The sequence below is a fragment of the Megascapheus bottae genome, chromosome X, assembly GCF_031878675.1.
Source record: "Megascapheus bottae isolate mThoBot1 chromosome X, mThoBot2.hap1, whole genome shotgun sequence".
Taxonomy (NCBI): domain Eukaryota; kingdom Metazoa; phylum Chordata; class Mammalia; order Rodentia; family Geomyidae; genus Megascapheus; species Megascapheus bottae.
The window spans coordinates 55,481,097-55,496,415 of NC_143547.1; the positions used below are offsets into that span (position 1 = coordinate 55,481,097).

Sequence of the window (15,319 nt, forward strand, 5' to 3'; positions counted from 1 at the left end):
GCATTAGTGGAGACCAATATTTTGTGTGTGTGTGTGTGTGTGTGTGTGTGTGTGTGTGTGTGTGTGTGTGTGCTGGTTCTTGGACTTAAACCAGCCTACATTCTTTCCCTGAGTGTTTTTACTCAAAGCTAGATCCTCTACCACTAGATCACTAGCGTCACTTCTGGCTCTTTGCTAGTTATAGGATATAGGAGTCTCAGGAACTTTCTCATGTTGTTTTTGAATTGCAATCCTAAGATCTTAGCTTCCTAAGTAGGAAGAATGTGCAGAAATGAGCCATTTGTATCTGGCTATCAATATTCTAATTATTAGGGAAACAATGTTATACTTAACATTTAGTTAAAATATAAAATAAAGGTTTAAATCCTAATATCTTGCTTTTTTTTTAAATTTGCCAGTTGTGAGGCTTAAAATCATGGCCCACCTGCCGTCCTTGAGCATTTTTACTCAAGGCTAATGTTCTACCACTTTTATCCACAGCACCACTTCCAATTTCCTGCCTACCTTAGCTTTGAACTATGACCCTCACATCTTAGGCTCCTAAATAGCTAGGATCACAGGCATGAGCCACCAGTGATTGACCCTTATTCTATCTTTATAGATCATATTCAGATCATCCTTTGTATTTTGTTAGGAAAGCATGCCTTATCTGGGGACCTGCCTTTTGAGGTATTTTTTCACATAAGCATGTCAGTGCTCATGAATTCTAGGAGCTCATTCTTTAAAATAAATCTTTATCATGTATACTCAGCAGTTGATGTTCAATATTTCAGAAATATGACAAAAGGGAAAAGATAGATTGTGGTATTATATGATTATTTACTGCAAATTGACTTGGTAATATGTTTGTCGTTTAGACAGACCACATACTATTATGGATAACAGAAGGAATTCATATTCAGATAAAAAACACTGTCACTGACTTGAACTTATATTAGGTTTTTTAAATATATATTATTGTAATTAATAGAAGGGTAACTTATATTAGTTTTTGAGCATCTTTGTAAAACTTACACTAACAGTAATTTCATTCAAACGTCAAGAAAATGCCTTGTCACACACACACACGCACACATGCACACACACACACACACTTGCCTTGTACATTAGCTACAACATATAGGTTATATGTAATGGAGCAATATTTTACCAACCAATTCTGCTCAAGAAAATAAAATAGAAAAACCAAGATAATTGCAATAAATGTGATCTGTGGAATCCACAGGAGAGTGATTAAGATAAGTTTATCATTTACAGTTGGTAATAATGTCAGAAAAATTCATTTTCTTGCCATGTCTAGAGTTACTCAGCAGGTTGTACAGTTGAGCACTGTGCTTTTATTCCATGTGCTTTAATTCCCTATACATCTAAGCTAATCTTTGAAATTCAATAATGCAATGTTCAGGTTTTAGTCACTGTGTCTTAAAATGGCATACAGGGAATACTTACACCTTGCAGCATTTTAATTTAGAAACAAATGTACTGGGACTTTGTTTGAGTTTTACATTTACTTAGTGAAATACGCCAGCCTAAGTCTTAGAACAATATATGAATCAGAAGCAATTTATTTGAGCATGCCTTAGGTGAATACTTAATGTTTAATTATTGAGTACACTTAAGAAATGATTTCTTGTTATATTCCAAAATAAACTTACCTGATACCTATTAATTTTTGAAGCTTCTAAACTTGACTCCAGACCCTTTAGGATGATGGTGATGCTAAGATTGTAGGTTTATTTGTCTTTCAAAGTGATGCTGATATATTGATACCACACTTAAATGACATGTTGTTCTATCAACCACACCTCCTGAGATTTCATGTAGTTCTTAGAATCCTTTGAATGGTGTTTAATGTAAGCATTGTTTTGGGCATGAGACTAAATTACTCCTTTATTCTTTGCTGAATAATGCTGTGTTCAGTTTTTTCCCCCAACTTTCCAATTGTCCTTTCTGATACTCCTTTAGTTCCCCTTCCGTCTTTCCTTCTTTTCTTCTCTCCCACCATCCTTCCCTCCTTTGCTTCCTTTCTTCATTTATTTTAATGGTACTGGGGTGTGAACTCAGAGCCTTATACATGATAGGTTTATAATCCATGACATAAGCAATGCCTCCAGTGTCTTTTTGCATCGGTTATTTTTTTTTGTTGGTTATGGGGCTTGAACTCTGAGCTCTTCAACTCAAGGTTACTGCACTACCCCTTGAGCCACAATGCCACTTCTGGTTTTCTGGCAATTAATTGGAGGTAAGAGTCCCATAGATTTTCATGCTCAGGCTGGCTTTTAACTGAGATCCTCAGATCTCAGCCTCCTGAGTAGCTATGATTATAGGCGTGAGCCACTGCACCACCCACCGGATTTGGTTATTATTAAAGTAGGTTTCCTCTTCATTTCATGGGCCACCTTGAGCTTGTGACCTGATCAGTAGTGATGACAGATGTGCACCCAGGCATTTTACTGCCCTTGTAGCTGATATAACAGAACACATCACCTTGCTTAGCCATTGATTAGAAGAGAGTTTTTCGAGCTTCTTTTTTGCCTGAGTATGTCCTCAAACTCTGATCCTCTGATCCACGGACTCTCAAGTTGCTAGTATGACAAGCTTACATCATCATAACTGGCCTTTATTTTTGTTTTTGAGAACTTACTTTGACGATGCCAGAACCATATTAGACAAAGGCCTATACAAATCAATCCAGAGACTCCAGAGGTGAGTGGGAGAGTTATAAGTGTTTAGGTGATTATGGTCACAGCATGAATGGGAAGGAAAACTGCAAAGTCAATTCCAAGTTCAGCAAGGACAGAAAGGTCTTCTTCTTCCTCCTCCACTGCCTCTTCTTCTTCTTTTTCTTCTTTTTCTTCCTCTTCCTCCACCTCAGCCTCCTCTTCCTCCTCCTTCTCTTCTTCTTCCTCTTCTTCTTCTTTCTCTCCTTCCTCTTCCTCCTCCTCCTCCTCCTCCTCCTCCTCCTCCTCCTTCTCCTCCTCTTCTTCTTCTTCTTCTTCTTCTTCTTCTTCTTCTTCTTCTTCTTCTTCTTCTTCTTCTTCTTCTTCTTCTTCTTCTTCTTCTTTTGCTTCTTCTGCTTCTGCTTCTTCTGCTTCTTCTTCTTCTTCTTGGGCTTCTTCTTCTTCTTCTTCCTCTCCTCCTCTCTCTCTCTCCATATATATATATATATGTTTGCGTGTGTGTGCGTGTGTGTGTGTGTGTCGGTCTGCCTGTCTGTCTGACTGCCGTCTGTGTTTGTGTCTGTGTATATTGCTTAACACTTTAGATACCATACTGCTTTTACAGGAAGAAAAGAACTCTGTTAATGTAATGATACCATTATGACTTAAAACAGATTTTACACTAAAAGGCTAAATGGTGTTTAAATTAACCTAACAATGTGCATTCATCCAAGATTCTAACTAAACAAAGTATTGTATGACTGAGAGAAGCTTGATTTTCACCATATGCTGCATAATTTGCTTGCCATTTGGCTGCTGGTTCTTTGTGTATGTAAAAATTATGGAAAAATCATTTTCAAGTTATCTTTTCAAATAATGTGACTTCTTTGGTTGTTGCTACAAAATGTTTAAAGTAAGTACAGGTTATTTTTTTTTATAAATTTAACTTTCTCATATTCAAGTACATGCTTTTAAATGTGCTATCTTATACATTTACTTAGTAAGTGGCCATTAAAGTGTGCTTTCCAATTTATAATAGTTGTTTCATATTATTGCTCCTCTTCAGTTTCAAAAGACACACAAAACTTCATTTTACAAAACATAAATCTTTTGAAAGTATGAAAATCCTTGCAGATGATCCACTTAAGGTTAGTTGTCTTAGAAACATAAGACCACAGATATTGTAGTTTATGGATTTTTAAAAAGCTTCACTGCTCACTATGAATAGGAAATAGTAACTGGTTTACTAAATTATCCTTTTATTGTGATTTCAGTGAATGTTTTATTTGCTTTCCTGATGATTTTTTTAAAAAAAACAATGCACAGCTAAATGTTGAAACCCTCTATTCTGACCATATGAGAGATCTGAGGTTAGGGGTAAAAATAGTTTTCATTGATGTTGTTTACAGTATTACTATTGGGTTCCTTAAAATTATAAAGGTGATGTACAGAAGGTATCACAGTTACATAAGTAAGGAAATAAGTAAAATTATTGTTTCTGTTTGGTTTCTTTATGTCCATTTGAAACATTTTTATTATTTTGGCTTCTAGGCTTTTGTCAAATATGTTTGAATTGCATCATAATATTATAGAGCCATCACTTTTCAGACAACTGTAGTAAGCATTCTATTACTAGATATTTTAGAAGAATGTGAGTTAAATACTAATTTTTATGTAAATTAGTATAGCTATTATGCAGAACAGTTGGGAGGCTATTAAAAAATCTCAATACTAAACTACCATATGATACAAACATCTCACTCCTGGGTATGTATCTGAAGGAAATGCAGTCACTTAACAAAGAAATATCTGTAAATTTCCATATTTTTGTGATTACAATTAACAGTATCCAAGATATGGACCCAACTGTATGGACTAAAGAAAGAGAAGTTGTGCATGCAATGCAATATTCTCCAAGTATTAAAAAAAGGTTTTTGTAAGACCCCAAATTCCCACTCCAGGGAAGTAATTGCCTGCAATGAAATCATTTATAATAGCCTTTTTGTTACAACATAATTCGTAATAGTGAAAAATTTGAAAGAAATTTTAAAGTCCAATATTTAGTAAATTATAGTACATAAATTCAATAGACTTGTATATCGCCATTATGTTTTATAAATATGATACCTAAATCTATATAGCAGTGTTTACTTTGAAATTATGTGTACTCATATGAACAAAGCCTTGGAGGTAACAAAAAGATTTGAAAATAACTATGATATTGAATGTTGAAAATGGAAGGACGCTGATTTTTGTATCATTTTAAAAATAGTGAATAAATACAATTTGTACCATACCCCAGGGGCTCAGTTCTAAACTCCATACAGAAGAAGGCCAGTGTTTTAGGCAGCAGATGGGTTCTATCATCCAGGTGGAGATGCTAATGTCACAATATCAGCATGGGAAACAGGGCAGAAACACTGACCTTTGAATGAATGGAGCACATCAAGCACACAGACAGAGCTGCCTACAAAAACACTCTGTTCTCTAAACCCAGACAGTCTGTTACTGCAGTGATTGCAATTTAACCATTTAGCCTTTTGTTTAAAGTATTTGCCTTAAAAGAATGTCCTAGATATCATTTGGTGGCTGCTTCCTATATATTTTTAAGTAATGGTCTGCCCACAAAGTACACTAGTTGCCAAACAAAATAGGAACGCCACTGTGTATAATGAAAATATAGTTACTTGCCCTTATGTACATTTTGCTGTGGTTTATAGTGTGGGGAATCCAAGGAAAATATAATTTCAAAAATAGAAACCAGGGTTTCATATTTTGCCTAGATGACTTTACCAAAGTCTGCGATGCATGAAAATGCTTTTGTTGAGGGCTGAATCTACAAAAATGAGATAATTATGATTGCTACTGTATGTTTTTGCATATTCCTATGCTTTTATAAGTGTGTGTTTTTTAAGGATGTGAAAGTTAGAGGTTTGGAATGGGAAGCAGCAGTGGTCATATAGGCATCTAAACCTTATTCATTCTCATTCAAAGTTTGGTGAGACATCCAGTGGGGCTAATGGACCTACATTATTAGTGATAATGATTCCAGTCTGAAGAGTTTGCTTAAATCCCTAGAAAGCTTTCAATTCACCCATATTCAATAATAGTATTTGTTTTAGAGATAAAATTAATGATTAGGAAATTGTAAAAACAACAAATCACAACAGACCTACTTCTGGGAAATTGTCAAGTTGAAGTATTTTTACATGTCTACATTTTCAGGTGGAAGTGAATCTTCTTGGGATAAGGATAAGATGCAGTCTCCCCTTGCTCCTCCTGGACCTCAACATGGAATTGCTCATGCAGCATTGGCTGGCCAGCCAGGCCTTGCAGGAGCTCCTGCCCTCAATCCACTGCAGCAGAACCACCTGCTAACCAATCGTATGTATATTATGTTCCTAAAATATATGTCTTGAGAAAAATATAAACCAACACTCACTAGATTCCTTGGAATAAGAGGGATTCGTTTGTTTTCCATCAATCAGGTTTAATGATTTGAAGTCACAGAGGGTGATAAAGTACAGAGTCACAGAATGGAGGTTCCTGGCAAGGTCTGTGTGGGCTATACAGCAAAGTAGTTGAGAATGTTGGTTGTATAATTAGTATAAACCTTACACTCTCCCAGCAGAGGTTTACAATAGGGAAAAACCTAGATACATAAGGTCATATGGGATGAGGCTAAATGAAAGGACCTCCAGGATATGGAAAAAAGCACCATATAATCTGTGATTGTTGCTCTTAATGTACTAATGTGCTTAATATTATTTCTCATCTCTTTTGTTGTCCCTTGGTTATCCCCTATGTTACAGTATCTTACCTTGTTATCTGGTATATTATATATATGTATATGTGTATATTGTATATTTTTTTATCTGAAATATGATAGGGAAGGGGGAAAACAAGATGAGGGGTGGGGGTGGGGAGCAGGAAATGGGGACAAAAACATAAGAAAAGGTAACAATGTTTGTGAAGTAATGCACCTTCTATCTGGTGAATATAATGTTACCCTTCAATCAATCACAATAAAAAAAGAATATTAAATAAATGTTGGTTGTATACACACAAACTGGGGGTTGAATTCCTTGTCACTGTTGGGTTTTGCAAAAACTTTTCTAAAACTTGACTGTGCAAATTTATAACAATATAGGTAAAAATACATGAACTTATGGTTATTATGAGGAATCAAAATTACAAAAAGGAAAGATAATGGTGAATTGCCTGAGATCCATACAATTATAAGCACTATGATTGCTTAGTTCTAAGTAGAGCTAATTTGTACAAATTTACTTGGTTATCTTTTTTTTTACCTCAAAGACTCAGGAAACCTTTTGTGTCAAAATGGGTCTTTTGTTATACTACTTAGACAAAATTCTATTTTTGTTATAAACAGGAAACCTACTTGAAAATCTTCCTTGTTTTCTTTATTAATATATTCATTCCTTATTGAACTCTAGGGTTAAAGAAGCAGAACAATTTAAAAATGTTCATATTATATCCTAAACATTAGCAAAATTCCTAAGCTTGATGTCATATTAAAGAAGTTATCGTCTGAAATGTACAATATGAAAATAAAGTTAAATATTTGGCAACTGCAAATAAAACAAATACACTAAATTTTATAAATCTTGGCATTATATGAATGTCAAAGTTAGATCTGTGGTAGTGAGGGTGACTTATAAAACTGAAAGCAGAACAGCTGTGTAACTACCCACTTGTGTTGCTTCTATTATTTATTTTTGAAAAACAATTTTTACCTTAGGAAAATAAAGATTTAGCCACCAGAGAACACCATTGCCTTAAAATAATGGTAAAGTGAATTAAGACTATAGAGAAATCCTGTGGAATGCACATGGCCACAGATAGATAATGAGAAAATGATAGAAGTAAATTTGTGTGAGATCCAAGAACTTGTATTTTATTCTAGTGAAAGGAAGCAGCCAGTAGACATCATGTGTAAATAAAAGAAGATACGGTGGTTCTATTGAAGGTTATGATGACCAGTGTCTCCATAGAAATGTAAAGGCTTTTTAGAGGTCAACACACAAATCAAAGTAGCATATCGAAAGAAAATTAGACAATGACTGATATTTATAGCTTTAATTGATTGGGGAGCTGGTCTTATGTCTTCACATGATGTGATAGGAATTGTTAAAATACCAAATGCATTTAAATGATGTTTATAGTAACTTAAATAATGTCCTTAAGGTTATCCTGAATGAAATGACCCATTTTAGATGAATTTTATGAAAAGATTTGTCTCCATTAGCCAATTATTAAAAGTCTAGTACACATCTGACATATGACTAAGTGAGCCAGATTACTGTGGTGTGTGTAGTATTGATAGGTTTTAATTCAATGTTTTCCGCTATGAGAAATGCCTGATTTATATAATTTGCCATTCATTTTGAATGTGTATTTGTTATCGTTAAGCAGTTCTACAAAGGAGTTGACATTTAACAAAGTCATACGTGAATACAATGCATCTTTGTCAATGCCACTCCTTTCAACATTGTCAATCATTCCTCCCAACCCATCCTTTCTCCCAATTTTCAGAGTTTTGTACAGTATGTTTAAAATTTATGGCTGCATTCTCTCCATCCTCCTCCATTCATTTGTCTACTCCCTCCTCATTTTAATTACATGTTTCCTGGTGTTTATTTTGTTTGACTGTGAGTTAGGATTTCTAAGGAGCTACAGCTTTTGAGTTCACCCCTGAATCTTCCATAATTCAGTTAATATAGTTGGTAGTTGTATATGCTTCACATGTAGTACCCATATATTTTCTATATATTTTATTGTAATTAATAGAAGGATACATTATATTCACCAAATAGAAGGTGCACTACTTCACAAACAATGATACCCTTTCTCATGTCTTCGTCCCCATTTCCCTCCCCCCCACTCCAGCCCCTCATCTTTTTGTCCCCCCTTCCATATCCAATTTCAAAAAACTAAATGCGCATATATTCAATATATCAGATAACAAGGTGAAATACTGTAACAGTATGAGATAACCAAGGGACAGCAAAAGAGATGAGAGATAGCATAGTACATTAAGGACAACAATCACTCATTATATGGCTTTTGTTTCTATATTCTGGAGGTCCTCTCATTTAGCATTATACTATATGGCCTTATGTATCTAGGTTTTGTTCTATTATAAATCTCTGCTAGGAGAGCCAAAGATTTCTACTGATTATGATTATATGGATTTTGTTTCTATATCCTGGAGGTCCTTTCATTTAACTTAGCATGTTGAACCTTATGGCCAATTGATGGTTAGTTATTGCAGGTCATGATTCAAAATTGTGACCTAAATGTTCTTCTTGGATATTTGAAATGGTAAATGGATTATACTTTAAAATTGTCAATGGGCTGTTAAATTTTGTTTGTAGTTTATGTTTAGTTTGCATGTCAATTGGTCTCTAAGTAAGCATATCTCTTGGTAGGACCAGATGGTGTCTGTGCGTTCTCAAAAAATCTTTTGTGAATGTGGAAATATTATTATGTTGTGAATGGAAGTGTGAACAATAAAGGCTTATTTAAGCATTTGAATGGCAAGCCTGACACTGATGGCCGCCTTCCATCTACAGTTTGATCAATCTGTGACTGCAATCCTGGCTATGTAAAGAAGATTTCAACTCTAAATGTATGTTAGGTTTGAGATAATTAAGAGTGTTATGTAAAAACATATTTAGATCATTTTATTTATATTGAGCATCATGTGAAGGTTTTAGAAGAAAGAAAAACCATGTTTACTATATGCTATGAAATAACCTCATCATGATACTATATATAAGCTATATGATGTGTAAAAAATATAAACAAACATGTGCATCTAAGTAAATTTACCTGACTGAGAATAAACTCTAATTAAGGAGTAGATTCTATATTTAATTGATTATATCATGTTTATCTTTTCTGCCTGGCTTATTTCACTTGGCATTATGGCTCCTAGGATAAGTATTTGGAGTAATGCATATGTTATTTAGATATATGTATTTGCATATACACACATATATGTACACATGCATACTTATATTATGATATCACTTAGTAGTCAAAAATACATAGATTATGATTTGATAATTTATATAAAATGTATAACAAAAACAATCTTAGCTTTCAGCCAAGATTCATTTCCAGCAATATAAAGGTTAAATTTCCTTAACAATGACCTAGAAGAAACCACATTAAAGCTGTCAGTGCTTTCATCTTAAGAACTATATCAAGGAATTTCTAAAAGTGATATTTTCTTCTTGGTTTAGATGGGAACTGAGCAAACTAAGGAGATTTCAGAGGGAAAAGATTCTTAAAAAAAGAAGGGACAATAAACTTAAGCAGAGTCTGGAAGATTCACAAACACATTCAGATGAAAGATATAAGGGAGTGAAGAAAAAAGTCCATACAGGTTATGAGTGTCCAAGAAGTACTGATATAACTATATCTGATTTTGTGGAACTAAGCCAATAGCAGAGTGATATCAAAATAAGAGCTTTGACATTGCACATGCATCATCCAAATCCTGCATTTATTTATCATTTTTGTCTGTTTGTTTTTGGCTTTTTTATTGTAATTAACAGAAGGGTTACAGTCATATTTGCCAAATAGAAGGTGCATTACTTCACATGACCTAGAGAAAATAATTTCACCAATTCAAGTTTCTACTTTAAAAAAAAAAGAAACAAGAAAACTTCCCTTTCTGGTAGACACTAAATACACCAGTAACAACTTCTAATTGCCTTTATGTTATGATAATGAAGTATACCCAGTGATTACACAGATGATAACTTTAATTTGGGAAAAGTTTTCTCTAGCTGACACATTTGGTTTAGAAGCTATTTCTAAAGGAATTTTGAGGCAGCCAGCCATAAGTGTACACTGATAGGGGAATTTTCTCAATATTCTCATGGATATAGAGTTATATAGAGAGAAAATGTTCCCATTTTCTGAGTTCTATGCAGAACTTAAGTTTCTTTTTATCTGTATGAATCATTGATGACAGTATATTTTATGGTTTTATCAGAAAAAATGGGGATTATTTTATGTATTCTGGAAATTACTTTAATTCAGGTGATCAAATTTATGCAGTATTTGGAGGTATATTTTATATAGCCCAGTATTCCCTGTGCATTTTATTATAGTTTGAAATCTACTATCATTATTTTAAATAGAAGATGAGTCTCCTAAATTAACACCAATTCTCTCTTCTTGCCTCCATTAAAACTCCTTTCATTTAAAATTAATTTTTTTCTATGAAACATATTGTTAAGAAAATAAAAGATCTATAGAGTGGAAAAAATACGTGTTTTGAGTGATGGTATTACTGCAGCTTTCATTCTGAGGAATGAGATTTACGGAGCCTCTGAAAATACTTCCTATAAATCCCCCAGTATCTTTCTGCTGTGATATGACAGGCCAGAAAAGATGAAAAGGAAGAAAATTAGATATTATTAATGGTTGATGATTGCATGTAGGGCCAACATAAATGTTGACTATCACAAAATTTCGATAGCCTATAATAATTTAGAAAAATTATAGACAAAGATGTTTTAGAACATCTGTTAAAGATTGCTAGTTTCTGGGCTTCTGTCCAAAATAGGACAATGGTACCATAAAATCACTAGTTTAAAATATATTGTACAGTGCTATGATTTATTTATAATCATGTTTATATCTAGAATATTAGACTCTCTTTTTCCAGCCACTAATTAAAGGCATTTCCTCTAGCCAACATGTACCTAATAAAGAATAAATATATGTCTATGATTTGATACCTTTTACATGAGAACATATCCATGGGTACCACATGTGGAATATAGATGATACTTGATGGTAGTTTTTAATATATTTAAAATATCCGGAAATTATTTTAGTTTAACTAAGAAAAAATGTAGAATTAAACAATACTAATATTGATTGCTAACATGGTAAGCAGATTTGTATTTTGATAAGAATGTTAATTTCATTGACAAAACTTCCAAATTAGAATGATAACTGTTATATCTAAAAGTTATAAAATGTAATTCAGAAGCCTTGAGCTGAAGAGCTCAGGGACAGTGCCCAGGCCCAGAGTTCAAGACCCATTACCCATAAAAATAAATAAATAAATAAGACAAAACCATAAATAGATAATCATATCCAGAGGAGGGAGCAATGGAGAAAGTAAATGAAAGTAAATATTATCAAAGTATTTCATATACATATGTGAAAGTAAAACAATGAACCAACTGAAGGTGGTCTAAGAAGAGGATAAGGGTCTAAGATAGATGGGGTAATTTCATAGGGTATACTATATGAATTACAGAAATTTCACAATGAAACCCACCTTGTACAACTAATATATAGTAATAAGTTGTTTGATTATGCCCACAAGAAAATAATAATTCTGAATATATTAACCAGCTTCTCACCTTACCAGCACCCCACTAAACTGCTGAAAGGAAATGTTAGGCTACAAATGATCAATACATGGCAATATATGGATGTGTAGTGATTAAAATAGAAAGTTGTTTGTTATTTGTTAAATGTAACAATGTTTGACATAGATATTTTTGCTTCATTTTTAGGCAAAAATGTTACATCTCATAAATCTTTTGAGAATGAATGGAACATCAAAGTATACTTACAAGTTAATGTTTGTGAATATAGCAACATTTTTTAAAGCATTCAACAAACTAAAACCCTATAGGTATTATTCATGGCCCAAAGAGGCACTGGAATAAAACAAAACTGCGTTTATTAAAGCCAACAAAAATAATTGAAATATTAAAAAAAACTTCTAAGCATCATAGTGTAACGACTTTATTGTGCACTGTCCCTTTTAGGACTGGATCTGCCATTTATGATGATGCCTCATCCTCTACTTCCAGTCAGCTTACCTCCTGCATCAGTTGCCATGGCAATGAATCAGATGAACCATCTCAATACTATTGCCAACATGGCTGCTGCAGCCCAGATTCACAGTCCACTTTCCAGAGCTGGTGCCTCTGTTATAAAGGTAAGAATCATTATTTTGAAGAGGACAGAAGTGTTAATTACATATAAACTGGTATGAAATGTCAGCTATACCACTGATTATTCACTAGCAACACACAGCTCATTGACTCAGTTATGCAAAATTCTTGAGTTTGGTTTCTGACTAGGCCTCTCAGGCTTGTTTTTTGTTGTTGTTAGTGGTGGTGGTGGTTTTTGTTTATTTTTATTCTCTAGCCACAAACATTAGTTTTATTCCAGTTTCTTATATAGAAATCATTTGCATAGTATGTGTAAACTATGGCCAGAGTAATGACTGCATAAAAAAGTGTGCAAAAACCATTCTCACCCCTGAAGGGAAACAAAGTAAAGGCTGTGCATTCTTCTGGAGTTTGACAGGCAATTGTAGCCTCTGATACACCATTCGGATGTTAGAGTCAAGCAGGCTTATGTTTCAATTCTGACTTAGTGGTGACTGGCTGGATGACATATTTGTATATACACTTACTCCCCCATAGTTTTGTTCAAGTGTAAAATGAAGGGCATAATAATAATCTATCCCACTTATTTCATTAGCTTTCTGGAGATAATGTCAGTATGCCTTAAAACCTGAAAATCAATGAACAAATACCTATAATTCACATAATTATCTTTAGAATATATCTTATCTTCATCTTTGGAATATGTTTTTCAGAATTATGTCCATTGGACAAGGAAATGCAAAGAATAGTTATAATTACTCTATTTCCTATTATTTTCACAAATGGTCTCTACCTTCCCAAATACCATATGAACTAGACTTTCAAGTACTCTTTTCTTTCATTGAAGTGAGGCTATTCATAAGCTCTAATGCATACCGTTGATCAATAGTACCCAATCAATATGTTCCTTTTTTTCTCCTTGTTTTATGCAACAAGTACTAAGATCTTGATAGTTACATGTCATTATATTACGCCATGTGAGAATCTGCTAATTAGGACATACTAAGACAGTCTAAGAACTCCCAAAGTATATGTCAGTTAAACAAATCCTGTTTAACTTTCGCACACATAATGCCTACTGTGGGCTAGTGTGGTGGTCTGTGCCTGTAATTCCAGTTATGTGGGAGGTGGAGATCATAGAATTGGGATCAGACACCAGCCTAATCTAGAGAGGCTCTCTAACATTTTTTTTTATTTTTTTATTTTTATTTTTATTTTGAAATCTTTTTATTTTTTATTTTTTTTTGCATTTTTTATTGTAATTAGTAAAAGGGTTACATGATATTTGCCAGATAGAAGGTGCATTAATTCACATACATTGATACCCTTTTAAAGAGTAAAAGGGCAGATAAATGGTTCCAGTTTTAGAGCAGTGAACTAGCAGGTACAAGGCCCTAAGTTCAAACACCAAGACTTTTAAAATAAATGTGAAGGGGACAAAACCCTACTGTTATGAATAATAAGTAAGAACTGCCAATGAATTTTGATGAATAAATAATCACTAGCTTGAAATGTGATTGGGCTGGGATCAGGAAGTGCTTTATGATAGGTATTCTGAGCATTTTTCTCTCACTTTAAAATTGGCTTCCCGTTTAGAATTGGGGTTTCTTAAACACTGAATAAAAGTTAAAGCATAAACTTCATAGATTTGGAAAATGGATTTTTTTCTATAAATCCTAAATATATTCTAATGGCCAAAGGACTCTACATTATCACTTTAATGGTTAGTATATCCTAATCATTTGAATATTGCCCAAAGTTTTAACCAGTTATTAGATATATTTTCAAGAATAAAACTACTCATGAGCATTATGTCCTATGACTATTAAAAATGGACATCTGGGGCCGGAAGTTTGGCCTAGTGGTAAAGTGCTTGCCTAGCATGCACAATGACCCAGGTTCGATTTCTCGGTACCACATACATAAAAAAAGCCAGAAGTGGTGCTGAGGCTCAAGTGGTAGAGCTGTAGCCTTGAGAAAGTCCAAGGACAGTGCTTAGGGCCCTGAGCTCAAGCCCAGGATTGGCAAAAAATGCACATCTGTTAACAAAGAATAACCTAACATGCAATTGAAACATTCTATTCACAAGCAAAAGCATACTTCAAAGAAATATTTTCATACTTGCTTTGTAATAATGAGAAATAGCAATATAAACATGGTTATGGCCCCTCAAAATTACATTTGATTAGTTTTCATGGGAACTGTTATTCAGACTGGTTTAGCTACTCTTTGTTAAATATTTGGGATTTGGGAACCTTTATGAAAAATTTGGATCCAAGGAGAACATGGGAATGGGTTTCATGCTTGCTTCTTTAGCACTGATGGCAATGATTATGGTCCTAGGAATTGAAAAGATAACCAGCTTCTCCTTAATTCAAATACTGTTTACTGGTTAACTTTCATCTATAAGTTTCATTAGTGCTGACAAGTCTATTTCACATGTAACCATTTTAAAAAGGAAAATATTAGCCATTACAATCCTGCGTTTTCATTCTCTTTTAAAAAATATCACTGGTGTGTTTTTTTACATCACTTGCTTGCTTAAGTCCTGCCAAATGCACAGAAAGCCTTTTGTATTGGAAATCATTTATAAATACTTGCATATCTTTTGAATAATTTGAAATAAATATATTTAATTCAAATACTTTTCAGGAAAAGCATAAAAGTATAGGAAAGTGAAATATACATATAAAGGTATTA

General features: G+C 33.6%; 1 protein-coding gene across 1 annotated transcript in view; it reads left to right on the forward strand.

Annotated features, from left to right (window-relative positions):
* Dach2 (dachshund family transcription factor 2) overlaps nucleotides 1–15,319 on the forward strand; it is a 477,574-nt gene that overhangs the window by 397,746 nt on the left and 64,509 nt on the right. Inside the window, exons 5-6 of the mRNA XM_090327134.1 lie at nucleotides 5,886–6,044; nucleotides 12,491–12,663. Of these exons, the coding sequence (XP_090183260.1) occupies nucleotides 5,886–6,044; nucleotides 12,491–12,663 (332 nt within the window). The remainder of the gene's footprint in view (nucleotides 1–5,885; nucleotides 6,045–12,490; nucleotides 12,664–15,319) is intronic.